Source organism: Mesoplodon mirus (genome assembly GCF_964341445.2).
Source record: "Mesoplodon mirus genome assembly, chromosome: 4".
Lineage (NCBI taxonomy): Eukaryota > Metazoa > Chordata > Mammalia > Artiodactyla > Ziphiidae > Mesoplodon > Mesoplodon mirus.
Window position 1 is genome coordinate 166,481,568 of NC_138979.1, and position 26,728 is coordinate 166,508,295.

At 34.8% G+C, this 26,728-nt stretch overlaps 1 protein-coding gene across 3 annotated transcripts in view; it reads right to left on the minus strand.

The window, feature by feature from the left end:
- The window catches only part of CEP128 (centrosomal protein 128), a 442,632-nt gene that overhangs the window by 344,851 nt on the left and 71,053 nt on the right, over window positions 1–26,728 (minus strand). For all 3 annotated transcript variants that reach the window (XM_082619712.1, XM_082619711.1, XM_082619713.1), the window contains one exon: window positions 1,862–1,948. In XM_082619712.1, the coding sequence (XP_082475838.1) occupies window positions 1,862–1,948 (87 nt within the window). The remainder of the gene's footprint in view (window positions 1–1,861; window positions 1,949–26,728) is intronic.

Sequence of the window (26,728 nt, forward strand, 5' to 3'; positions counted from 1 at the left end):
ACAAAATTAATGCACAGAAATCTCTTGCATTCCTATACACTAACAATGAAAGATCAGAAAGAGAAATTAAGGAAACAATCCCATTCACCATTGCAACAAAAAGAATAAAATACCTAGGAATAAACCTACTAAAGGAGGTAAAAGACCTGTACTCAAAAAACTATAAGACACTGATGAAAGATGACACAAACAGATGGAGAGATATACCGTGTTCTTGGATTGGAAGAATCAATATTGTGAAAATGACTATACTACCCAAAGCAATCTACAGTTTCAATGCAATCCCTATCAAATTACCAGTGGCATTTTTTACAGAACTAGAACAAAAAATCTTAAAATTTGTTTGGAGACACAAAAGACGCTGAATAGCCAAAGCAGTCTTGAGGGAAAAAAACGGAGCTGGAGGAGTCATACTCCCTGATTTCACTATACTACCAAGCTACAATAATCAAGACAATATGGTACTGGCACAAAAACAGAAATATAGTTCAGTAGAACAGGATAGGAAGCCCACAGATAAACCCACGCACCTATGGTCAACTAATCTATGACAAAGGAGGCAAGGATATACAATGGAGAAAAGACAGCCCTGTTCAGTAAGTGGTGCTGGGAGAACTGGACAGCTGCATGTAAAAGAATGAAATTAGAACATTCCCTAACACCATATAAAAAATAAACTCAAAATGGATTAAAGACCTAAATGTAAGACCGGACACTATAAAACTCTTAGAGGAAACCATAGGAAGAACACTCTCTGACATAAATCACAGCAAGATCTTTTTTGATCCACTTCCTAGAGTAATGGAAATAAAAACAAAAATAAACAAATGGGACCTAATGAAACTTCAAAGCTTTTGCAAAGCAAAGGAAACTACAAACAAGATGAAAAGATAAACCTCAGAATGGGACAAAATATTTGCAAATGAAGCAATGGACAAAGGATTAACCTCCAAAATATATAAACTGCTCATGCAGCTCAATATTAAAAAAACAAACAACACAATCAAAAAATGGGCAGAAGACCTAAATAGACATTTCTCCAAAGAAGAAATACAGATGGCCAAGAAGCACATGAAAAGCTGCTCAACATCACCAATTATTAGAGAAATACAAATCAAAACTACAATGAGGTATCACCCCACACCATTTAGAATGGGCATCATAGAAAATCTACAAACAACAAATGCTGGAGAGGATGTGGAGAAAAGGGGACCCTCTTGCACTGTTGGTGGGAATGTAAATTGATACAGCCACTATGGAGAACGGTATGGAGGTTTCCTAAAATTAACTAAAAATAGAATTACCATATGACCCAGTAATCCCACTACTGGGCATATACCCAGAGAAAACCATAATTCAAAAAGACACATGCACCACAGTGTTCGTTGCAGCACTATTTACGATTGCCAGGTCATGGAAGCAACCTAAATGCCCATCGACAGACCAATGGATAAAGAATATGTGGTACGTATATACAATGGAATATTATTCAGCCATAAAAAGGAACGAAATTGGGTCATTTGTAGAGACGTGGATGGATCTATAGACTGTCATACAGAGTGAAGTAAGTCAGAAAGAGAAAAACAAATATCATATATTAACGCATATATGTGGAACCTAGAAAAATGGTGCAGATGAACTGGTTTGCAGGGCAGAAATTGAGACACAGATGTAGAGAACAAACGTATGGACACCAAGTGGGGAAAATGACAGGGGTGGTGGTCGTGGGATGAATTGGGAGATTGGGATTAACATATATACGCCAATATGTATTAAATAGATAATAAGAACCTGCTGTATAAAACAATAAATTAAATAAAATTCAAAAAATCTTTTAAAATGTTAATTTTCAAAATCTTACTTTACTCTTTTCAGTTTCACTTTCTCTTAGCTTATTTTTCATTACTCCCTCATTCTCCTCTGCTTTAGCTTCTTGTTTCTTCAGTGCCTAGAAAGAAAGACATGGGAAAATCAGTATTATTCCAAAATACATATAAAACTGAAAGACATTACTAGGATCTATTAAGAAAAGGCTGAGGAAGATGATTATGAATTGTACAAAATATACACAGGAATTACAACCTGCTCATTCATTGAAATCATAAGATCACTTCATTGGGGCTCAAATATAAACAACTTCCCGATCTACCTAATCAAGTTCCACTTAGTTTCACTTTTTCCCATCTTTAGGAATTTTTTAACACATTTAGAGAGCTTAGACAGCTAACAGCTTTTTTGGAAACAAACAAATTTTACTGCCTGCCGAAATAATAGTATTTAAAAGTTATATTATCAGCTCAACAATTTTGACATAATACCTAAAACCAGTTCACTAGTTCTTCAAATTCTGAAGAAATATCAAGGTAGAAACATGCTTGTTGCATCATTATTACATACATGACATTTTATCACAACATATAACTGGCTCTTCAACCATACTTTCACATAGAGCAAAGAAAAACATTCTTTTCTACATTTTTCTCTCTTTAATAAATTGGAAAAAAAAGAACTTTAAGAAAATACAAATTTCAAAAGTTAACCACATAAGTGTTTGTTCTGGTTTGTTTCTATGTTAAAACAAAATTAAACTTAAGGAAAAAAATTTATATTAAGAGCAATCTTTCATAACACCTAAAAGACATTCCATTTGTTTTAAAAAAAAAATTCAACACTTAGCATTTAGACTTAAAAAGGTGTATGTGTAGAGGCCATCCAAGTTGAGAAAAGCCAAATTTCCACAAGTCTTTTCCAACAAGTTCTATGATGCTCAATAGAAAAACTATTTTTAGGCAAACAGCAAAACATGTTAAAACTGTTTTGATGCAAGTATAATCAATCATATTCTAATTCCATTAACTCACATATCCAACATATATCTCCAAAGTGCATATATACGCATATATAAAATAACAATGTCCCCCCTACCCATGAGATTACAGCTCCCTCTGCATGGCTCCTGCTCTCACTAATAAAAAACAATTGAGTAAAAAAGCAGAGAGACACCATCAAAATAAAAAATAATTTTGATTTGAGTATAAATAATATAACAACACTTTTATAGTGTTTACTATGTCCGGGCATTCTTCTTCTTACATATATTAAATAAACACATTACATATATTGAATATATACATTTAATCTTTATGATGGTTCCATGAGTTATTATTAAGTCCATTTTATTAAGAGGGAAGTTGGGGCTACAAGGAGTTGAATAACTTGCCCAAGGTCATTCACCAAGCTCGTGACAGAGACAGGACATAGATTCAGGCTGTGTGCCTCTTAACCATTGAATGGCACTGCCTCTCCACGTTGAAACAATAATATCAAGCTTATAGGGTGGATATGAAGACTAAATAATTTGATACTTGTAAAGCATTAAAATATACAATAAAAGACAACTATTATGATTACTAAATTGTTAACAATTGATAAAGTATTACAAATCATAATGCTTTTCAGGTAGCTATCAAATGATTTTGATGTTTATTATTTGTTCTTAACTGTAGCCTAAGTGGAATTTGTAATAATACTTACTTAGGTATGTATAATCTATTCAGGTTTGGCTGATGGGATGTTTTTATAAGTTTTTCCTGAACAAAATTATCCTAGAAACTTGAAAATTACTGCTGGTATCTTCATTTTTTCCACGCTTCCTCAGTCTAACTCCACCTAATATGTGTGTGTGTGTTTCTTTGACAGAGAGGGAGAGGAAGAGGTAGTGGGAAGGAGGGAGAAATATTTTTTTAAAAGATATGAAATGTTGCTATATTTTTCATCAATTCATTTTACAATATTTGAACTATCTTATTCCTCAATATCATCATTCAACCTAGCCCCGTCACCTGGTTTTCTTTAATGAGTTAAACTTAACTGGTTATCTTTTCAATATTTTTTTCCAGTTATGTCATACACCTTTTATTGCCAAGTATATTTTTCATATCAAATATATATTTGCAGGTTCTCTAAAACTTAATCTACTGCTAGTCTAGAAGTAAATTACTGTAGAAAGCATGCTTCTGTTTCTTAAACAAACAAAATACTATTTTTTTCAAGGTTCATGGATTCAGTCAATATTTTTTCATTGAACTAAAAACCAGCCTGGGTTTTTCCACAGAGAGGAGATTATGAGGAAGACTTCCTCAGGCAGTTGATAAGTTTCATCAAACTGTAAATAGTCAGCCTCCCATTCTGGATTCAAACTCCTGGGCAGAAGCCACTCCAAATGAGTATGCAGTGAAGGCTCACCCAAACCCAATGACATCACTTAAGGCCATAAGCAACTTCAAACAAGATGGGCTTGTCCCAAATATAAGAGCCATTCACTTCCAAAGCCAAATTCAAAATCTACCTTGGAAGACTCTGCAACCTTCAAACAGTAGCTGCTAAGATCCTTCCAGTGTGATTCTATACATCTCTTCATGTTCCAAGTTGTTTCCACCTGTGTCCTCTGCTTACTGAGGTACGAGAAACAGAAGGAGTCACCTGCTAAGCTTTTAAAACTTGACTTAACTGCATGCTGCAACTCTAGGAGTTTAACTTAATAAGAATTTAAACCCCAAAAATTCTCCAGTCAAGAAATTTTTCCATTTTACTAACTGGAATTAATCCATTTCTGTCCCTTTCTCATGAGTTCCAAAACTTACATTTTAAAAATCCTATTACATTTTACGTCAAAAAAACAAGAAAGACATATTAATATTTCCCAAGTGTTTACATACTTTATTTTGATTAAGTCTATTAAAATGTGCTTAATTCATTTATATGCTTATTTTTACTTAGATAGACATTCAAATAATCCTTGTTTATCTAGAGGTTTACATTTCCAAAGAGTAATATAAAAGATTTGGTGTCACTAAGGTATAAGCTTCAGAAGGCCAGGGACCTCATCTGTCATGATCATATTTTAACTCTAACGCAATACTTGGCACATTTTAGGTGGTAAACATATGTTATCAAATGGATGAATAAATATCCCTTTATAATTCCTGAATAACAACTTCACTTTGCAATTGGCCAATTCTGTTCATCACATATATGAAAGTTTTCCAGATTTCTCCCATCTTTCTTAACCACCATATTTTCTCAAGCACCAAGCTGTCTTTCTTTCTGTAAAAACAATTATTATGGTGTAGTGATGTTGGAAAATAAATATTTACTTGGGGGTTTAAGTCAAAGAGTTAATAACCCTTTCCTGTTTTCACAAGTCATCATTTTAGTCTTTTCCTTAGGAAAAAATCCTCTGAATAGTTTTAAGTTTTTTTTATTTTTTAAATAATTCAGATTTACAGAACAGTTGTAAAGACAGCTCAGAGTTCCCATATACTTTTCACTTAGCTTCCCCTAAAAGTAACATCTTCCACAACCATGGTAAGTTTATTGAAACTAAGATGTTAACACTGTTACAAAACCAAAAGCTACAGACTTTACTGAACTATCAAATGTTCTTTTTTGTTCCAAGATACTTCAGAGCAGCTTGTCTCTTTAGTCTCCTCCAATCTGGGAAAGTTTCTCAATTTTTCCTTGCTTTTATGATTTCAACATTTTCTAAAATACTTCAGGTATCTTCAAGTCAGGTATTTTGTAGACTGTCCCTCAATTTGGGTTTTTGTGATGTCTTCTCATGATTAGACAAAGCTCATAAATTTGGGAACAGAATACCACAGAGGTAAGTACCGTTCTCAGTGCATCACACTGGAGGGTACGTGATATCAACATGACTCAGGACTAGTGATGTTAACCTTGACAGCTTGATTACAGTAGGGTGGTGTCTGCCAAATCTCCCTGCCATAAAGTTAGTATTCTTTCCTTTCCAGACTCTGTTAGAAGCAAGTCATTAAGTCCAGCCCACACCCAAAGGGAGAAGAATTAAGCTCTGCCTCCCAGAGGGAGAATATCAAAGAATATGTAGAACTATGTTAAAATCACTAAAGTAATGAACAAATATTTTGGTAGATAATTTGAGGCTATGCAAGTATCTTTAAAGTTTTACCCACCAATTTTAGCTCAAAATCAGACCATTATCAGTACTTTTAATGATAACATTATCAGTACTTTTTTGGCCTACAAACTTTTCCCCCATCAAACCTTACGCCTAATGCAACCCAGATTCCTAGAAAGTTAACTCATAGCCCAGTGCTCACCACTAAGTAGAACGCTGAACCCCTTCGCATTCACCTCCAGATAACCTACTTACACCAAAAACATTAATGAGTGATGTAGAATTTACGTAAGACCGTATCAGTGGATGGAGTACACTCATCAAGTCTCTATATAATCCTAACTCTCCTGGGCTACTCCACTAACCAGGAATTTTCCTTCTCCCCTGTTCCCCTACATCTTCTTCAGCTTCACTGCTTAGTTTCTTTGCAGCTTCTGGACCTTCCCAATAGGCTTCTAAATCTCCCTCCCCGAGTTACGCCGAGCAGTGTGCCTCTATTCCAGTTCTCAATTTTGAATGCCGACACTGATTACCATGCCCAATACCCCACTTTCCTCACCACACAAAGAAAAGACCTGTTACCAGGATCCATTCCCCTTAAAGGGCGGTTGAGAAATAATTATTTTCATTCTCATACTAATAGATATTTAATCTTCATTTCTTATAATTAGTATAAATATTAGTAATTTTACTTGATGTGAAAGGAATAAAAACCAACAAGCTGAACTTTAATCAAACTGTGTTTTCTAGTACATGGAATTATGCCTTATAAAAACATAGTTCTTCTGAAAGTCAACTATTTTTTTTTAAATTTGAATTTCCATGTATGAGCTGTTGAATAAAAGAACCTCTAATTCTCTTGGATATCTAAGATTTTGCGATAAAATTTCCTTTCCTCTGAACTTTCCACCTTGTACATCTGACCAGTTATTTATAATATCACTTTTCCAAAATAATATATGCCTCTACTGTAGCTAATACTCTAAGGATATGTAAGTCTTGGAAAATTGAGGCAATGAGAACTTAAACTCTATTGTTTTCAGCAGAGGAACAAAAGTGAGGTACTGAGGAGCAACCCAAAGCAAATTACTATATTTCCACCTTATCATTTAGAAAAGTCAAACTTTAAACAACCTATAACACACCTATTAACTTTAAACCTACCTATACAACATAAGCCAGTAAACAAATAACACACAAGCAATATTCTAGCCCAGAACACTGAACCTATTTTCTATATTATCTAGTTTAAAATGAAAGACAAAGAAAGAAAATCTAACTCTTAAGACCTAGTAGATATAATGCACTTTAAATTTCGGAAACACAGATAACAGTCAATGAGAAATAGTTTTAAAATTAACTAAATTAAAATTACAAGTCATTTCTTCAAACCTTAATAACAAACTTTAACTCATTTACTACCTTTTTTTAAGTGTGTAAGGCTGCACTGGATTTCTTTTCCATTTGACTTAGATCAAACAATTTAGAATTATATTAAAACTGACCCAGTAAAAGCAGCTATAAAAAGAGGAAAAAAGGGCCTCCCTGGTGGCGCAGTGGTTGAGAGTCCGCCTGCCGATGCAGGGGATACGGGTTCGTGCCCCGGTCCGGGAGGATCCCATATGCCGCGGAGCGGCTGGGCCCGTGAGCCATGGCCGCTGAGCCTACGCATCCGGAGCCTGTGCTCCGCAACGGGAGAGGCCACAACAGTGAGAGGCCCGCATACCGAAAAAAAAAAAAAAAAAAAAAGAGGAAAAAAATCACATGCCAATGAATTTCTATTACTATGTTATTTTGCCCTTTAAAGCTTGTTTTTTTCTTAACAGCAGTTTAGCTATAAAGCTATCATGTGCCCTGCTCCTGGATTCAGACTGTCTTTTACACATTTAAGATCACAGCAACAACACTGAACCTTAATAGAGGGTCCCGGGAGCACATTTAAATTTCTAATAACAACAATGTTTCTTCTTTTTCTTAAGTGCGCCTATTTCCATTAAAAAGACTAACATATTGAGTATTGTACTACTGCAGTTCTTTAGAGGTAGATGATTCGGAATTCTCACAAATATAATAAAAAAAAAAATACAGCTTTTCCTTTTAAAGAGTAGGGGAAAGGAGAAAAAGAAAATGTTTGTAGACCTCTCATCTGACCATAAAAACTCCCACAACTTTGACAATAGGCATGTTTATCAAGAGGCTCTAAAAAATAACACACTCAAAAATGTAGAACAAATAGGGAATTAAAGGTCCTTTGTCTACTTTAAATGGACCAGCAAGCTTGGGTAAGAATGATGGAGCTGGAATGAAATAAAGGTCACATGTTAACACCCACACAGGCCACTGAAATTTCCAAAACAACAAAAAAATTATGAACATAAGCTATCCTGTCTTATCCTAATCACTCAGCAGCACTACAATTGCATGCCTTTGGTCACAAGAGCAAGAATATGTAGATGATTCACTGGTAAACCAACAGGACTATAGAAAAACAAGTCTGTGCTCATACTGAACAATAGGTCTGTAATATTATATTAAAGGTACAAACTTTTTTTTTTTTTTTTTGCCTTATAACAAATTTAATCAGTTATACATATACATATGTTTCCATATCCCCTCCCTTTTGCGTCTCCCTCCCATCCTCCCTATCTCACCCCTCCAGGCGGTCACAAAGCACCGAGCTGATCTCCCTGTGCTATGCAGCTGCTTCCCACTAGCTATCTACCTTACGCTTGGTAGTGTATATATGTCCATGCCGCTCTTTCACTTTGTCACAGCTTACCCTTCCCCCTCCCCATATCCTCAAGTCCATTCTCTAGTAGGTCTGTGTCTTTATTCCTGTCTTACCCCTATGTTCTTCATGACATTTTTTTTTCTTAAATTCCATATATATGTGTTAGCATACAGTATTTGTCTTTCTCTTTCTGACCTACTTCACTCTGTATGACCGACTCTAGGTCTATCCACCTCATTACAAATAGCTCAATTTCATTTCTTTTTATGGCTGAGTAATATTCCATTGTATATATGTGCCACATCTTCTTTATCCATTCATCCGATGATGGACACTTAGGTTGTTTCCATCTCCGGGCTATTGTAAATAGGGCTGCTATGAACAATAGGTCTGTAATATTATATTAAAGGTACAAACTTTTAAGTCATATTTTTCCCATAACAATAAAGAATGAAAAAGTCATGTTACTGAGAATTATAAAAATAGTTGCTTTTAATATATATATATAGTTTTTAGAGCAGTTTTAAGTTCACAGCAAAATTGAGAGGAAGGTACAGACAGTTCCCATATACACTCAGCCCACACACATGCATAACCTCCCCCATTATCAACATCCTCCAACAAAACCTCCACCTTTGTTACAAGTGATGAACCTAAATTGATGCATCATAATCACCCAAAGTCCATGGTTTACACAGGGTTCACTCTTGCTGTTGAACATTTTGTGGGTTTGGACAAATGTGTAATGACATGTATCCATCATTATAGTATCATACAGAGTATTTTCACTGTCCTAAAAATCCTCTGTGCTCCACCTATTCACCTCTCTCCTTCCTACCCCATCTCCTAGTAACCAATGATGTTTTTACTATCTCCATGTTTTTTCTTCCAGAATGTCATGCAGTTGAAATCCTACAGTATGTGATCTTTTCAAATTAGCTTCTTTCACTTAGTAATATGCCTTTAAGCTTCCTCTATGTCTTTTCATGACTTCACAGTCATCTATTTTATAATCATTCTTCATGTAGGTACAAAATAAAAATCAGCAAATATTTTAAGTTTCACAATATAGTGATATTCTGATCCAAATCAGACCACATAAGCTATAAACTGAAGTTGTAAGTTGTCTATGTTTATGTATTTTAAAAAATTAAATAGCCTTAAGGACATGTTATATTTCAAATCAAGGAAAAACATTACTAAGTACTCGGTATATATAAAACACTGTAATTGGAACCTGACTTAACTGGAATTTTTTTTAAATATAAAAATCTGGTGTCCATTTCCAAAATTCTCTTCTGTAAACCTAAATCAAAGCTCCAAAACCAAACATCAATAGAAAAATACATGTTTTGAAAAGGAATATATACGTATAATACAGCAGGATTTTATTGCTCATAACTAGTACTACTCATTTAAATTAACATAGATTTTATTTCTGTCAAGTTCTGTGAATTTCTAAATTTTGTTTTTTCCTAAATCAAGTTAGAGATTCCTCCCACATGAAAACTAGCTAAAGTCATGGAAAATTTTAGCCTTTAAGTTCATCCAGTTGGGGATTATCTGTGCCAACAAAAACCAAAACAAAACAAAACAAAAAATTAAGTTTCTTTTCAAGGCAGAAAACAATACATTCATATTCTAAATCCCTGAACCAATATCTCAGAAATAGCTAAGTGATTGTTACTTAAATTATTCAAAGAAGTTTATTTTTCAGGCATAACCAAGGAACAAAAATTCCATACCAACATCTACGGTTTTAAAACACTTTAATAAGTGAAAGTAGAACTGCATGACAGAAGTCCAAAGAGAATCCAATATTGATCATCACCATTATGACACCATACAGATTTTGGGGATGTCAAAGGGAGAGATTCTAAAGACTTGGTGCCAGGTGAACTACGTGTATTTTCCAGATGGAAGTGGTAAGCACATAGTGAGTAGAGTCACAAGTTGCAACCATCCTTGTTTTGCAAAGGGTAGAGTAATATCAGGTATCATGTGGTTAAGTAAGAGTTATCAGTAGTTAAGTACATTGGTATTACTTCTGATGGTAAGTGTAATCCTAAATAATGTTCTTTAAAGATACCTGAGGCTTTGAAACATAAAACTCAAAGCTTCTCTTTGAGAATGGCCTAGATGTCTTATTCTTTTTTTTTTTCTCCTTCTTCTTATGATAAGGTGATTATTATTTCAGGAATCCAAAAAGCTTTATAGGAATTATTGTGGTAGAACAGATGAGCACATATTACTGACCTATTTTCCCTAATAAATAAATAAACTTATTGGTTCCACTACATCCATATTTATGGAGTCTGTGACTGGTTAGGGCACCCTGTGCCAATGAAGCCAACCAAGGCCATGGGTTCAATCAACATGAGAACCAATTCCCTTTGCTCTCTTCCATGGCCATAGCCTTTACCCTAAACCTTAGCCAAAGGCCACATGGAAGACTAAGCAGGCCAGAGACCATGGATGAATCAGCGAAAATCCATTACCATGGCTATAAAAATAACGCAAAAGTAAAACCCCTATTAACTAGTGTCAGGATTTCGTTCTTCAAACGTTATTAAATTTGCCAATCTGCAAAACAAAACCTTAATTATTGCCTACAAAGTTGGTATGCTGAAAAGACATATAAGTCCTTTGACTTCTTTAATTCAAAAGCAACAATGGTAATGAGTATTATTCTCCTAAATGCCATTGCTTTTACTGGAATGGATTGTATTTTTATGCAATCTTTTACTTAATAAAAATCTTGCAAGTAAAGTTAAATGTGAGCCCAACAAGTACACTTTCCAGGATTTCCTTCAAAATCAAAAAGCAACCACTCTTAGTGGAGGGTCTGTTTTTATCTGAGTAGTTTCCTCTCAAAAAAGAGACTCATAGTTTTATTAGAAATCCCAGAGCAATATGATACTTCATTTGACTTTCTAAATGCAGGACCACGGAGTTAGAATTGTTGACAAACAGAAGATCATAGATAATTATGGAAATTTAATTTAGAATTTCTCAAGTTTTATATGTATTTGAGCAGAATGTCCTGTAAATATACAACATCTTTCATTGTTCAGAGTTAGAGGGTATTATTTTACGCCTTTGGATTTTGGGGGAGAGGGGGTTGTTTCTTTTGCTTTTTTCTAATCAAAATAAAACAGTACCAAATCTATGAATAAGCCTATTTGTAGCAAAGTCATCTTTGTTTGCACAATATTACTATGCACTCAGTAGTTACCCAATAAATATTAATTGATAATGACGGAAATAGGGCTTTATAAACAGATGGTCTAGGATAAATTTGCTGAAAACATAGATAGAAACATTCCACTCTTCAAGAAAAGCATAAAGTAGAAATTAAACAAGTTCTGCACTCAGAAAATCTCAGTCTATTGTCAGACAGCTGTTCAGTCAACAAGAGCACAAACATTTTTCATCACCATCATAGCATTAACAGAATTAAATGTCTATTTGCATATGGTCCCTACACAAAGGCACTCACAGATTCATGCTAGCCTTATTTGTTATAATTTACAATGACAATATTGGCAAGAAAAAATATGCACACATAGGAAAAGAAATGTAATTAAACAATACTTTGAGATCTAATCATATGTAGTATGAACATAAAATGTGTCAGATTTAAATGCAACTCACAGAAGCAATGTGAGTATTTATCTATAATGTAAATCTCAACTATTTCCAATGAGAATTCGAGATGCTTTATAAGAACTCCTATGCATATACTTAAAGAACAGGTGAAACAAAAAATGAGTCAGAGACCATAATGGCCCTAATAGAATCAGTAGTAACTCTTCGAGAACCGAGAGAGTAAATAATCAAGAAAAAAAAAAAAAGAGAGAGAGACAAAAAATTGTATGAGGACTAACTTCAATGAGGGTAGGACCAAGGAAACTACAAGCAAAGTGATCAACCCAGAAAGACACCCTGAAAAACGCACACTATTCGAAAACACTTGAATAATAAGAAAATGTAAGTTAGTATACATGGGAGAATTTTGGAGAAAGTTGAAATGGGGAGGTAAAAGAGGATAGAAAGTACATTATAAGCATGTAATGATTAAAAGCCTTAGGTAATTTTTTTTTTATAAAGTAAAAAGCCTAACAAGACATGACATGAGTGTTAATTATATAGAAATAAGACTATAAGAATTTCAGGACAACTTACACACACACATCATCTCACAGAACTGCACCCTTCAAAGGAATCCAAAGGCCTTAACCAGCAGGCTAACAGTTGACATGTTACCTCTTCTCTGATGGGGAATACATTTCTAAATGTTCAGCTTTTGTTTTATCAATATTAAACAGTAGGCCCCTGAAAAACAGTATCAAAATGGAACATTCTTTAATCCAGCTAGCTATTATTCTCAATATTTCCCAATACGAACAAGATAGCATGGCTTGTGGAGACTTGTCCTTAATATCCACAAACCATGCAGGAAGTTTGCACTGTGAATGGAAATTCAAGTATTGGATGAGTACAAGGTTGAAAGAGACAACATCTAAGATCTCTTCCAACTTCTATAAGAAGTTCAGGGAAAAAAATACTTTTCACACAAAGAATAAAGTGTTTTGGTGTCACCTAAATGATCAAAGCCTATTAAAATAGACTTTATGTTAAATAAGTGGGTGGGCATATGAGGCAAGGGGGGGAATCAGGGAAAAGACTAAGGAAGAAGACTAAAAACACGATGTGTCTGGGACTTGCGCATTTCCAGCTGTGCCAAATAGTGTTCAACCAGCTGTGAAAGACAAATCCCCTAATATCCAGTCATTTATTTCCATCTACTTCCTTTCTTTCAGCATGTTGACATTAATAGATTTTTCACAACCTTACAGAAAAAAAGTATTTACTCTAACTTTGCATAGAAAAAAATAATCCACAGGTAACAAACATAAAAGAGAGAAGAAAATAATTAGCATGGCATAAAATAAGACAAAGAGCTATGTTGTGAATCAGAAGTATAGTGGGTCAGAATTTAAATTAGTATTTCAGCCACAGATTGGTAAAGTGCTTATCAAGTAGCAATAAGTCATGGGGTAAAATCACATTCATGAAAGAACTGCCTAAAATGATTTGAAAATGCACAATCTCTTTCACCCAAATTTTCCAAAGGGCAGAGAAGGGGTAACTATTTCCTGTACAGGCTAGTCTAGAGTCTATGCAAAGCTGAAATAACACACTTATTGAATTACAGTGACTGTTAACATTTCTATTTTCCCAACTAAACTGGGAGCCCTAAAGAGCAATACATCATTTTGAGTATTTTTAAATCCCTAGTCCCCAGCACAGCACCTGGCACATAGTAGGTCCATGAGGGTATTGGCCAAATGAATATTTCACTATGAATAGTTCTGACAACACAGCATATAACATTTATTCCTTCAAGAAACACTTACTAGACCTATGCCAGGCACTGTTCTAGGTGCTGGAGATACAGCAATGAGCAAAACAGACCAAGTGCCTACCTTCATAATGCCTGCATTCTGCTCAGGGGGACAGATAGCAGACAGATGACAAGTAAGGAGAAGTGTTATAAAGAAAAAACATACAGCAGTGTAAGGGGCTCAGGAGTGAAGAAGGGGTATATTATGTAGGATAATTAATAAGGCCTTTCTAAAGTAGAGCTCTGAGTGATAGGAGGACATAAGTAATGCAACTGTTTTCAGAGTTGAAAATCCCTGGTTCTGGGAATGGAAAGTGCAAATGTCCGGAAGCAGGAGGGTGCCTGACATGTCCATGGAAAAGCCAGGCGAGTGTAGTTGGCCTAGAGTAGGCAAGTGGAAGAACGATAGAATCAGAGTAAGATGGCAGGCGGGGACCACCTCAGAGGGGCCTTGTAGGCTGAAGATTTTAGATTTCATCCTGAATATGATAAAGAAAGTATTGAAGGGTTTTGAAGAAAGAAGTGGCATTATCTGATTCCATGGGGAAAAGATTGCAGGGAAGAAAGAATGGAAGCAAGGAGGCTACTCCACTAGCCCAGGCAGGAGACAAGAGTCACAGGATGTTAAATGAGAGTAGAGGTGATAAAAGGAGTGAGTTGTTATCAATTAAAATATTTTCAAGATAGAGCTGACAGAATTTAATGATGAACTGGATGTGAAAAACGGGAGAAACAGAGACGGCGAGGATATAAAAGAAACACACACACAAAAAAAAAAAAAAAAAGAGAGGAAAGGGCTTCCCTGGTGGCGCAGTGATTTAGAGTCCGCCTGCCGATGCAGGGTACACGGGTTCATGCCCCGGTCCAGGAGGATCCCACATGCCGCGGAGCGGCTGGGCCTGTGGGCCATGGCCGCTGGGCCTGCACGTCCGGAGCCTGTGCTCCGCAATGGGAGAGGCCACAACAGTGAGAGGCCCGCGTACCACAAAAAAATAAAAAGAAACACACAAAAAATTTAATATAAAACTAAAATTATTTTACTGTCAAGATAAGTAGCCATCTTTTTAAAAAGAAATAAATCATGTGAGCTACTTATTAAGATGAACCACACAAAGAGGTAAGGTTTAGCAACTTCTATACAAGTTCACAAGTCAGGAGGGGAAGGATCAGGAAATGGAGCTCCAGAGACCAAGTCTGCCCAGGATTTGTGGCTTTGAATCATAGCATCACTGACTTGATCCCAATCCAAGACTGATACTGGTGAACAGCACTTCAGGTTCTCAACCTCAGAAAATAAACATGAAAGGGCGTAACTTTTTCTCACTGCCATATGAGGCCCACCAAACAACTACATAATAAGGTTACAGCTGCAAATACTGTTCTAACCTGGTCATAATATGGGCAAGGATATGTTAGAAAAACCTAAGCAGTTTCTCATTTCTTGAGCAATAAATAAAACTACAGCTGCAGTATAAAAAAAAGGAAGAGAGAAAAGAAGAAAGGAAGGAAGGAAGTGAGGAAGGAAGGAAAAAAGAAAGGGACGGAGGGAGAGAAGGAGGAAGGAAGGAAGAAAGAAAAAGAAAAAAAGGATCCAGGGTACTGAATAAAAATGTAAATTCACTAGAAATGCAATGAGTCATGATAGAGCTAAAAAAAAAAAATGCTTTTCTAACAAGTAAAGAAAAACAAACTAGATTAGCCAGACGAAGAACAAACAGCATTAGAACATCAGTGGAAAATGAATACAACTGGAGTGAGTAGACAACAATAACTGGGGTGATTATTAAGGAGAAGAAAATGATAATTAGGGAAAAGTGTTTTAGATATATATAATATAAAAATTTAGAGAACGTATCTTTGGTATACTTCTGTATAGCTTAGAAATATGAAATGTGGAAAATGGCATAAGACTATATGATTCCAGTGAAATAAACTCTCATATCAAACTGTAGTCTTTGTTTTACTATACATAAAAAGATTTGTCCTCAGCAGGAGGGAGAGAGAGAAAGAAAGGAATTATAACCTTGAATAGAAAGCCTCAAAGAAACTCTGACCAAAAGGCATAGAAATGACAGTTTTAGTGTTAAATATAACAGATGTCTTAATATTTAATACTCCATATGTCATATTTTATTTTTCAACAGTGGAAAGCAACACCACTTCAAATTTAAGTTTTCAAATAGCAATAGTTAAATAATTAGATTTTTCAAGTTGCAATATCTGTGCCAAGTGTATTTTCAGGGAGCCCTAGGAGATGAGATATATGTATATATTATAATCATTTTTCAACAAAGTTTAGCAACTTTAATAAACAATGACTGCAGGGTCACAAATGATGGTTCAATACTGACGACTAGTGGTCAAAAACATGTACTAATTCATTCATACTAAGTATTTATCCTATGACTTTTATCATCAAAATTTGAAACATGTAATGCAAATTATGTGAAAAACCTTAAAAGAACTTTCCTTACACACGTCTTGAAAATTACAAAAGAAAAAAACTGTATCTGCAAAGTCTCTTAAAAAGTCTTTTCTATCCATTATTTGCAATGTCCCCAAACGCAAGTCAATCAGCACCTGCTATTGACCCATAATGGGAAAATTCCATAAAGTGTCATTTATCTACATCCACATAGCTGAATTAACATGGTTTCAGAAATTCATAATTATTTCAAGAGGTCTTACTTTTAGATTTCATGTATCTGTGCAGCTCTAATTCTTTTTCTAACTTTGTCTGCTAGAGACAAAGAGCAGAAATCCAGCTGTCCTAAATTTTTGACATAATTTGAAAAACAGTAACCTACTATAACAAAATGTTTTTATAAAGTTGAAATATTTAAAACTTAATTGTGATTGTCTGAATTCTTGAAGAATGTTTGTGGGATTTGGTTTAAATCACTTAAACTGTTACATATTAAACTTCAAAGAAGTTAAAATTTGTTGATTTGCACTTTCTCTCTACAAGAATAAGATCCACAGAATAATACAAAAATATATACAAACCTTTGAAAGAAAACTTTTTTTTTTTTTTTACCAAGAACGTTATATGCAGCTAAGTGGTTATTTACATTTGAAAGCAGCCTTCATTTTCCAATGACTATTCACAGAATGTCTGTGGTGTGATAAACACCATACCACAGCCCCAGAAACAGGCATGATGGATGAAGTTCCTGCCAGTGGAGGAAGAACTATTCAATACAGTAACCTAAGTAGTTATGTTATATGAGAAGACACACAATAACATAAGTAAACAAGTCACAACTATAGGTGATGTAAAGTACTATTAAAAACTAAAGTAACATGACAATGACAAGGAACAACGGGGCAGAAAGGGGCTATTTTAGAAAAGGGAGCAGGAAAGTTTTCTCTGAAGAGGTGGCAATTAAACCTGAAGGATGAAAAAGGATAAGTTACACTGAGAATCAGAAAAAAAATGGTCGAATAAGACAATGAGAGGAAATCACTGTGCCTGGAATATGTATTTCTTAGAAAAATTTGTAGCGTCACACATAAACATTAAAAAAAAAAGTTTAATTTTTTACTCATAAAATACAAAATAGCCAACAATGGTACTAAGCCAAATGGGAAGTTTCAACAAATTTCAAAGGAATTTAAAGATAAATTGTAAAAAGTTAAAAATTAAGCATACATACATATTTGGAAATTCCAAAAGGCACTGCTAAGTCTTGAATTACAGAAGAAATCATAATAGAAATTATGAAATTTAGAAATAAACTATCATAAAATAATAGCATCTCAAAACACAGGGTAATTTGTTCATAAATTTACAGTATTTATTTTAAAAAACAGACAAGTCAATTATTTAACTTGCAGTCTGAAAAATAAAACAGCAATCCTAAAAATGAAAAATCAGAAAAAAAGTAATAGCGTTAAAGGCAGAAGTTGATGAAGTAATAAACAAAGGTAGTCAAAATGAAAACTAATAAAATAATCATGTCTAGTAAGATTAATAAAGAAAAAGAGAAAAAATAACTAAATAATATTAAAGAGAAAGGATACACAGCTTCAGTACAAGATTGAAAAAATCATATAGCAGGGCTATGACTGCTTCTTTAAATATCAAAACACAACAAAATGGATAACTTATAAAATCAGGAGGGCTACCCTGGTGGCGCAGTGGTTGAGAGTTCGCCTGCCAGTGCAGGGGACACGGGTTCGTGCCCCAGTCTGGGAAGATCCCACATGCCGCAGAGCGGCTAGGCCCATGAGCCATGGCCGCTGAGCCTGCGCACCCGGAGCCTGTGCTCCTCAATGGGAGAGGCCACAACAGTGAGAGGCCCACGTACAGCAAAAAAAAAAAAAAAAAAAAAAAAAAAAAAAAAAAAAAATCAGGAATAATTACCCAACTGACTTAAAAAATAAAAAGGTTATATTGATATAAACCAAAAAACACTGAAGAAGTTGAAAATCTCAGCCACCAAAAAGACAACAGGTACCAATGATTACACGAGTCAATTTTAACAAACATTCAAGAAATAAACAATCCTTCTCTTAAAAAGCCAGGGAAGAGAAAAAGAAGGAATCTATCTAATTCATTTTATGAGATTAATGTAACCTTGCTTTCAAAACCAAAAAAGGTAATGCAAAGAACATATAATTGATCTCAATCATAAACATAAATATAAACATACTAAAGAAAAGACAAGGAAATTAATTCAGCAATGTACAAAAAAATAATGTATTATGGCCAAATAAAGTTCTCAGGAATGCAAGGAGAGCTCAGCATCTACTGATAGAGTCAAATGAATTTAAATATTAAAAGAGAAAGACAGCAGCAAGAATATTTGATAAATTTCACAACCCATTCATGGTTTTTTAAAAAATCAACCTCTCTTGGCAACCTACAGATAGAAGGCAATATTCTCTATCTGATAAAGGATAGCACTCAAAACCAGGAGCAAACACCAAACCATAAGGTTAACACTTTAGAAGCATTTCTATAAATATCAGAGTAAAACAAGGATTCTTGCTATCTTTGCTTATATTCAACATTGCATTTGAGTTTCTAGCCAGTGCAATAAAACCACAACAAGAGAAGAATTATAAGGAAAGAAATTAAATTGCCTTTAATTTCAAATGATATGATTAGCTACACAGTAGACAATATGTCAGTAAAGCTACTAACAAATTATAAGAGCTAATAAGATCATTAAGCAAAAATGCTGGATAAAAGAGCCACATACAAAACCAAATGCACTCCTGTATACTACAAATAACCAATCAGAGTTGCAATAAAAGAAAATATCCCCCCCACACAATTAAAAAGAAAAACCATAAGGTACCAAAGAATAAGTCTAAGATGTACGAGATTGTTATAAAGACAATTATAAAACATTATTGAAGAACATTAGAAAACAACTTCTCTTCAGATTAATCTACATATCTAATACAATTACAATCAAAATGCCCGCAGAATTTTTCATGGAACGTGACAAGAGACTTTCATTATCATTTACCAAATTATAATGAAAGCTCTAATAATGGAGACAACATGTTATCAGTTCAGGGATAAACAAACAGATCAAAGCACGTAGAACTCAGACAGATATCATGCAACACTGTAAAGCAGAAGTGGCATTTAAACCAGAGGGAAAAGAAGAAATTATTCAGAAAGGATGCTGAGGCAACTCATCAGTCACATAAGAAATAACTTAAGACTCCTTCCTCCTGCCATTAAAAAAGTTAAATTCCTGGAAGAAAACTCAAATAATCCAGTATTTTTAAATGAGCAAAATTTATAAACAGGCTATCTGTATAGGCACAAATGAAAACTGCCAGCAAATCTGTGAAAAGATGTTCAAATTCACTAATAGGAAATGCAAATAAACATAAAAATGAGTTAACACTTAATCCTCATCAGCTTGGCAAAAATTAAAAATAATTATAACCATGATTAATGGTAGGAATGTGGGGAAAAGGGCCACTCTCAGCCATTTTGCTGACAGAAACGTGGAGAGTTAGAACCATTTGGAAAAATAATCTGGTAACATCTATTATAATGAAAGATCTGTCCATGGTAATAAAAGATTAAGTTGGAACAACATCAGCTAGTTGGAGGAATTTCCAGAGAGTACTGATGAGAGGAGAAAGCAAGATGCAGAAATGTATATACAATGTGATCAGTTTTTATTAAAATAAAAACATACCCAAAAAAGCCCCTATATATATACATACATACATATATATATATATATATATATATATATATATATATATATATATACAAAGGTGTATATATTAATAGTTTATATGTATCTGTCCAGGATAATTAAGAGCACAAAGAAAAATATAAAGGGATATCCCAGGCTGTTTACACTAGTTCTTTTTATTTTAGGGAGTAGGGGTAGTGATTGATGGTGATAAGAACAGAGGGGAAGAAACAGGGAAAAAATGAGCCAAGCAAATAAATAAATAAAGCTGCATTAAAAAAAAGAGGCTGTTTGTACAAGCATTTATGATAGGAACACATTTAGTTATGCATTTATTTAAATTAAATATAAAAAATACTTTTTATACTAAATGCAAACGTTAAAAGAAAACAACCATATGAGAAACAAAATTAGTTAAACATTGGATCAAAACAATGCATCAGGGTCTTCCCTGGTGGTGCAGTGGTTAACAATCTGCCTGCCAGTGCAGGGGACACAGGTTTGAGCCCTGGTCCAGGAAGATCCCACATGCTGTGGAGCAACTAAGCCCGTGTGCCACAACTACTAAGCCTACACTCTAGAGCCCGTGAGCCACAACTATTGAGCCTGCATGTCACAAGTACTGAAGCCCACGCACCTAGAGCCCGTGCTCCGCAGCAAGAGAAGCCACCACAATGAGAAGACCGTGCACCGTAACGAAGAGTAGCCCCTGCTCGCTGCAACTAGAGAAAGCCCGTGCACAGCAACGAAGACCCAACGCAGCCAAAAATAAAATTAAATAAATAAATAAATTTATTTTAAAAAACCAATGCATCAGTATGGTCACTACTTAAAGAATTCAACAAATATTTATTAAGAGCCTACTATGTTAAATGCTAGAAATAAAAAATTCTCAAAACAAGTACAATTAAAAGCGACAATACATCAAGAAATGGTAATTAACAGTAATAATCTGAGACTAAAAATCTCACCTCACATAGTATATATTACCAGAAACTGAAGAGTGAAAAGAAAAAGAGCCATCTTTGCAGAAGAAGGAGAAAAATAGTCAATGGGATTAAGGTTCATTAAAAGAATAAAAATCGTGACTCAAAATAAGGCCCAAATTTCTTCTACACACACAGTTTCACCCCCTAAAGAATGAACACTAGAGCATAAGTTCTTGAATTTTCCCTTGTTACGCACGTTCTCCTACAGAGTAGTATATGTGTGGTTGTTCTGGTGTGATACTCAGTGCTTTCAGCCCCTTGTTAGTCTGGGGCCCTGTGTGTCACCCTGCCTGGGTCACTCTCTGCCTATTATACTCCACCTGGTCACCTAAGCCTGACAAAGGACTGAATTCTACAGCTCATATCACAACAATTGCAAAACTGAGGTGCCTCCTCCAAGCTTTCCTTGTTCTTTCCACAGAACTTGTGTTTTATTTTTAAACTCTCCTTTACTTGTAAATTCCACTGTTTTTTCTCAACGTCCAGGGAGGCTATTGGTATGGTCAATGTGAGGGTGACTTAATGTGCACTTATAAAAAAAGTATCTAATAATATCAGTGGGGAAAGGGAAGCTTATACTATGAAGTAAATATGTGAAAATGTGGGGCATACCTACAAAAGTTTTGCAATTCATCCTTGGAAAGGTAAGTGAAGGGAGTCTAAAATCTAGCAGACTCAGAAAGGCCTCCATAATTCCAAATCAAGTAGGGGAGTCTCTAAAGGAAGAGTGGGAGAAAGGGTTAAGGAGGCCATGTTAAAACATTTAGCAGACTAGGATCTCCTCTGAACTGGCTCAGAAGTCTCAAGGGAGATGGTAAAGCTATTAAGAGGACATTAGGAAAACATTCTTGGCTTCAATGGAAGCTTCTCCCTTAATGAGTCCAAACTAAATACATTAATAAACAGTACACAAGGCTTTTCTTAGCTGAAGTAGCCATATCAGTCAGCATCTCTGGAGCCACAATGACATTTCTGGGAAGGAATGTTCATTAGGTTTTTCACAATTGATATAGATGCCAAAAGATGAAGGAAAATACTGGGGGGAAAATATCTATCAATTAATTTTTCTGTATATGGCCTTATTTTATTGACGAGACTCACATAATCTGGTTTTCTATCAGAGCACAGACTGAAAACCACTGAGCCTAGCTCCCACATTACACTGAATTCCTCACTTAGTCTTCACTATCTTCTATTAAGATTCCATGCCCTGCCTGCCCTATGGGTTTCTCCATGAAACAGTTTTAAACCTTAAGGAACCTGAGTCACTTTAGACTATATGCAAGCATGGAATATTCTTGGTGGGGGAAGATCAGGGAACTAGTATTTTAATATGCTACAAAATGCTCTGAAAAACATATACACCCAGCATTTATCTCATGTTTTTCATTTTATGGAATTCAATAGAAAATGAACAAATAACATTCAATTTATAAGAAACAGCTAATAAGAAAAACAAGTCAGGAATCCCCAAGATGCCACAGTCAAGAGTTAGAAATGTTATCTAAGATTTATGTAAATTCTGTACCAGCAAAAGAGTTTTGATTTGGGCTTACTGTCTAATAAATACCTCTTTCATGTCCGTTCCTACCTCACGCCGCTAAATTTAACTAATCAAAGTTACCTTACTATCAAGTGTCTGATCAAAAGGGATTTGTAATACGACAAATGTACCCTAATGTTAAACAAACACTTTATTGTTTTCACACTGGTTCAACAAGGAAAGACTGATGGTTACAGGCTTAATATTTGAATGCAATTAGTAAAAGTTCAGAGAACAACCATTCAAACTTTAAAAGAGCTATATGAGTGGTGCTGGGAAAATTGGACAGCTACCTGTAAAAGAATGAAATTTGAACATTCTCTAACACCATACACAAAAATAAACTCAAAATGGATTAAAGACCTAAATGTATTGGGTTGACCAAAAAGTGCATTTGTTTTTTTCCATAAGATGGCTCCAGTAGCACTTAGTTGTCTTTAACTTCATTCGAAACAATTTTGTTAGATTGTATTGTGACAGCTGTCATATCAGTGTGAATTTTAAAACAAACACACCAAAACTGGTGAATTTTTGTGTAGCCATTTTAATACTGAAGATGGAAGAAAAAAAGCAATGTTTTCGGCCTATTATGATTTATTATTTCAAGAAAGGTAAAAATGCAACTGAAGCACAAAAAAAGATTTGTACAGTGTATGGACAAGGCACTGTGACTAAGTGAACATGCCCAAAGTGGTTTGCGAAGTTTCGTGCTGGAGATTTCTCACTGGATGATGCTCCAGGGTCGGGTAGACTAGTTGAAGTTGATAGCGATCAAATAGAGACATTTATAGAGAACACTCAACGTTACACCATGTGGGAGATAGCTCACGTACTCAAAATATCCAAATCAAGCGCTGAAAATCATTTGCACCAGCTTGGTCATGTTAACTGCTTTGATGTTTGGGTTCTACATAAGCTAAGCGAAAAAAACCTTCTTGACCGTATTTCCACATGTGATTCTCTACTTAAACATAACGAAAATGTTCCGTTTTTAAAACAAATTGTGATGGGCGATGAAAAGTGGATACTGTACAACAATGTGGAATGGAAGAGATGGTGGGGCAAGTGAAATGAACCACCACCAGCCACACCAAAGGCCGGTCTTCATCCAAAGAAGGTGATGTTGTGTATATGGTAGGAATGGAAGGGAGTCCTCTATTATGAGCTTTTTCCGGAAAACCAAACGATTAATTCCAACAAGTACTGCTCCCAATTAGACCAACTGAAAGCAGCATTCGACGAAAAGCGTCTGGAATTAGTCAACAGAAAACGCATAATCTTCCATCAGGATACCGCAAGACAACATGTTTTTTGATGACCAGACAAAAACTGTTACACCTTGGCTGGGAAGTTCTGATTCATCTGCCATATTCACCAGACATTGCACTTTCAGACTGCCATTTATTTCGGTCTTTACAGAATTCTCTTAATGGAAAAAGTGTCAATTTCCTGGAAGACTGTAAAAGGCACCTGGAACAGTTCTTTGCTCAAAAAGATAAAACATTTTAGGAAGATGGAATTATGAAGCTGCCTGAAAAAATGGCAGAAGGTAGTGGAACAAAATGGTGAATCCGTTGTTCAATAAAGTTCTTGGTGAAAATGAAAAATGTGTCTTTCATTTTTACTTTAAAAACCAAAGGAACCATTTGTTCAACCCAATAGGAACAGATACTCTAAAATTCCTAGAGGAAAACTTAGGCAGTACACTCTTTCACATAAATCACAGCAATATTTTTTTGGATCTGCCTCCTAGAGTAATGGAAATAAAGGCAAAAATAAACTAATGGGACCTAATTAAACTTAAAAGCTTTTGCACAACAAAGGAAACCATAAACAAAACAAAAAGATAACCTATGGAATGGGAGAAAATATTTGCAAAGGATGCAACCAACAGGGGATTATTTTCCAAAATATACAAACTGCTCATACAGCTCAATATCAAAAAAACAAACAACCCAATCAAAAAATGGGCAGAAGACCTAAAGAGACATTTCTCCAAGGAAGACAAACAGATTACCTACAGACACATGAAAAGATGTTCAACAACACTAATTATTAGAGAAATGCAAATCAAAACTACAATGAGGTATCACCTCACCCCAGTCAGAATGGCCATCATCAAAAAGTCTACAAATAATAAATGCTAGATAGAATGTGGAGAAAAAGGAACCCTCTTACATTGTTGGTGGGAATGTAAATTGGTACCGCCACTATGAAGAACAGTATGGAGGTTCCTTAAAAAACTAAAAGTAGCATTACGATATGGTCCTGCAATGCCACTCTTTCCATATATCTGGAAAAGACAAAAACTCTAATTTGAAAAGATACATGCACCCCAATGTTCAAAGCAGCATTATTTACAATAGCCAAGACATGGAAGCAACCTAAATGTCCATCAATAGAGGAATGGATAATGAAGATGTGGTACATATATACAATGGAATATTACTCAACCATAAAGAAGAATGAAATAATGCCATTTGCAGCAACATGGATGGAACTAAAGGTTACTGTACTAAGTGAAGTAAGTCTGAGAAAGACAAATATCACCTGATATCACTTATATGTGGAATCTAAAAAAGAAAAATGATACAAATGAACTTATTTACAAAACAGAAATAGACTCACAGACATAGAAAACAAACTTTTGGTTACCAAAGGGAAAAGGGGTAGAGGAGGCATAAATTAGGAGTTTTGGATTAACAGATACACAGTACTATATACAAAATAGATAAACAATAAAGTCCTGCTGTATAGCACAGGGAACTATATTCAATATCTTGTAATAACCTATAATGGAAAATAATCTGAAAAAAATACATATATATATATATATATATATATATGTATAACTGAATCACTTTGCTGTACACCAGAAACTAACAAAACATTGTAAATCAACTATACCTTAGTTAAAAACATATATAGAGATATAATTCTTAAAAGCTACGTGAAAAGAATATTATTGCACAACTAATAAAATATTCATCTCTCTAAAGAGACCTCTACTGAGAAAAGAAAACAATGTTGTTTAAAATGTGATATATGAGTTCTGAAGGCCAGGGAAGGCCCTCACCAAGTTAAGAAAATCTGACATTCATGTGCCACCAGTAGCACATAAGTAGTTGAGCTTCACCAAAGGCAGTGGATTCCAGAGCATGTGCTTAGCCCTCTTCCTTAGACCAGGAAGAAAGAAAAGAAGGAGAAGAAAAAAACAAACAGAAAAGAGTGAACAATTCTTTAACAACTCTAAACAAGAAAAGGAGAGTGGCTTTCCCTCAACCAATTTCCAATGACTAATACTGTGATTTTCATTAAATGGGAACAGATAAAGCTCCGAGGACCTAAGAACCTCATTAGATCACTAAAAAGAAGCAAGTTTTATTAGCCAAAACCACAGATTGCCACCCTATAATACATTATACCTAGAAATCTCCAACATTCTGGAATTTTTAATGATTACTCCTAATTAAGAGATTATGACTTTTGAATGTCATAATTTTCACTAACATTGAATTATACATTTTAGGGAGGCAGGAGAACATAGTGGCTAAAAGTTGAGGCTTACTTACTCACCTACAGATTCAATTTTTCACCATAGCCAGAAACAAAATATATAAATTACTATTATCATACAGTATAGATATAGCCATAAGTATTTTTTAATATCAAAAAGAAAGCAAAGTATTTTCTCTCCTTAAATGTGACCTTTCCAGAACAGTCTAAGCCACTTAACTTGTGAGTAGGAAAACGCATCAGGCTAAATTAATCCTTTCCAGTTTCCATTGCACTGTTTAATCCAAAACCACCTATTAAAAGCATATAGGTCACCACTTATATTAAAGTGACAAAATATGAAATTAAACATTTCTTACCAATAGCGATCCTCTATTGTACTGTCAGAGATGGAATTCCAAATCACTGCTCAAGCTTTTAGTCAAATTGAC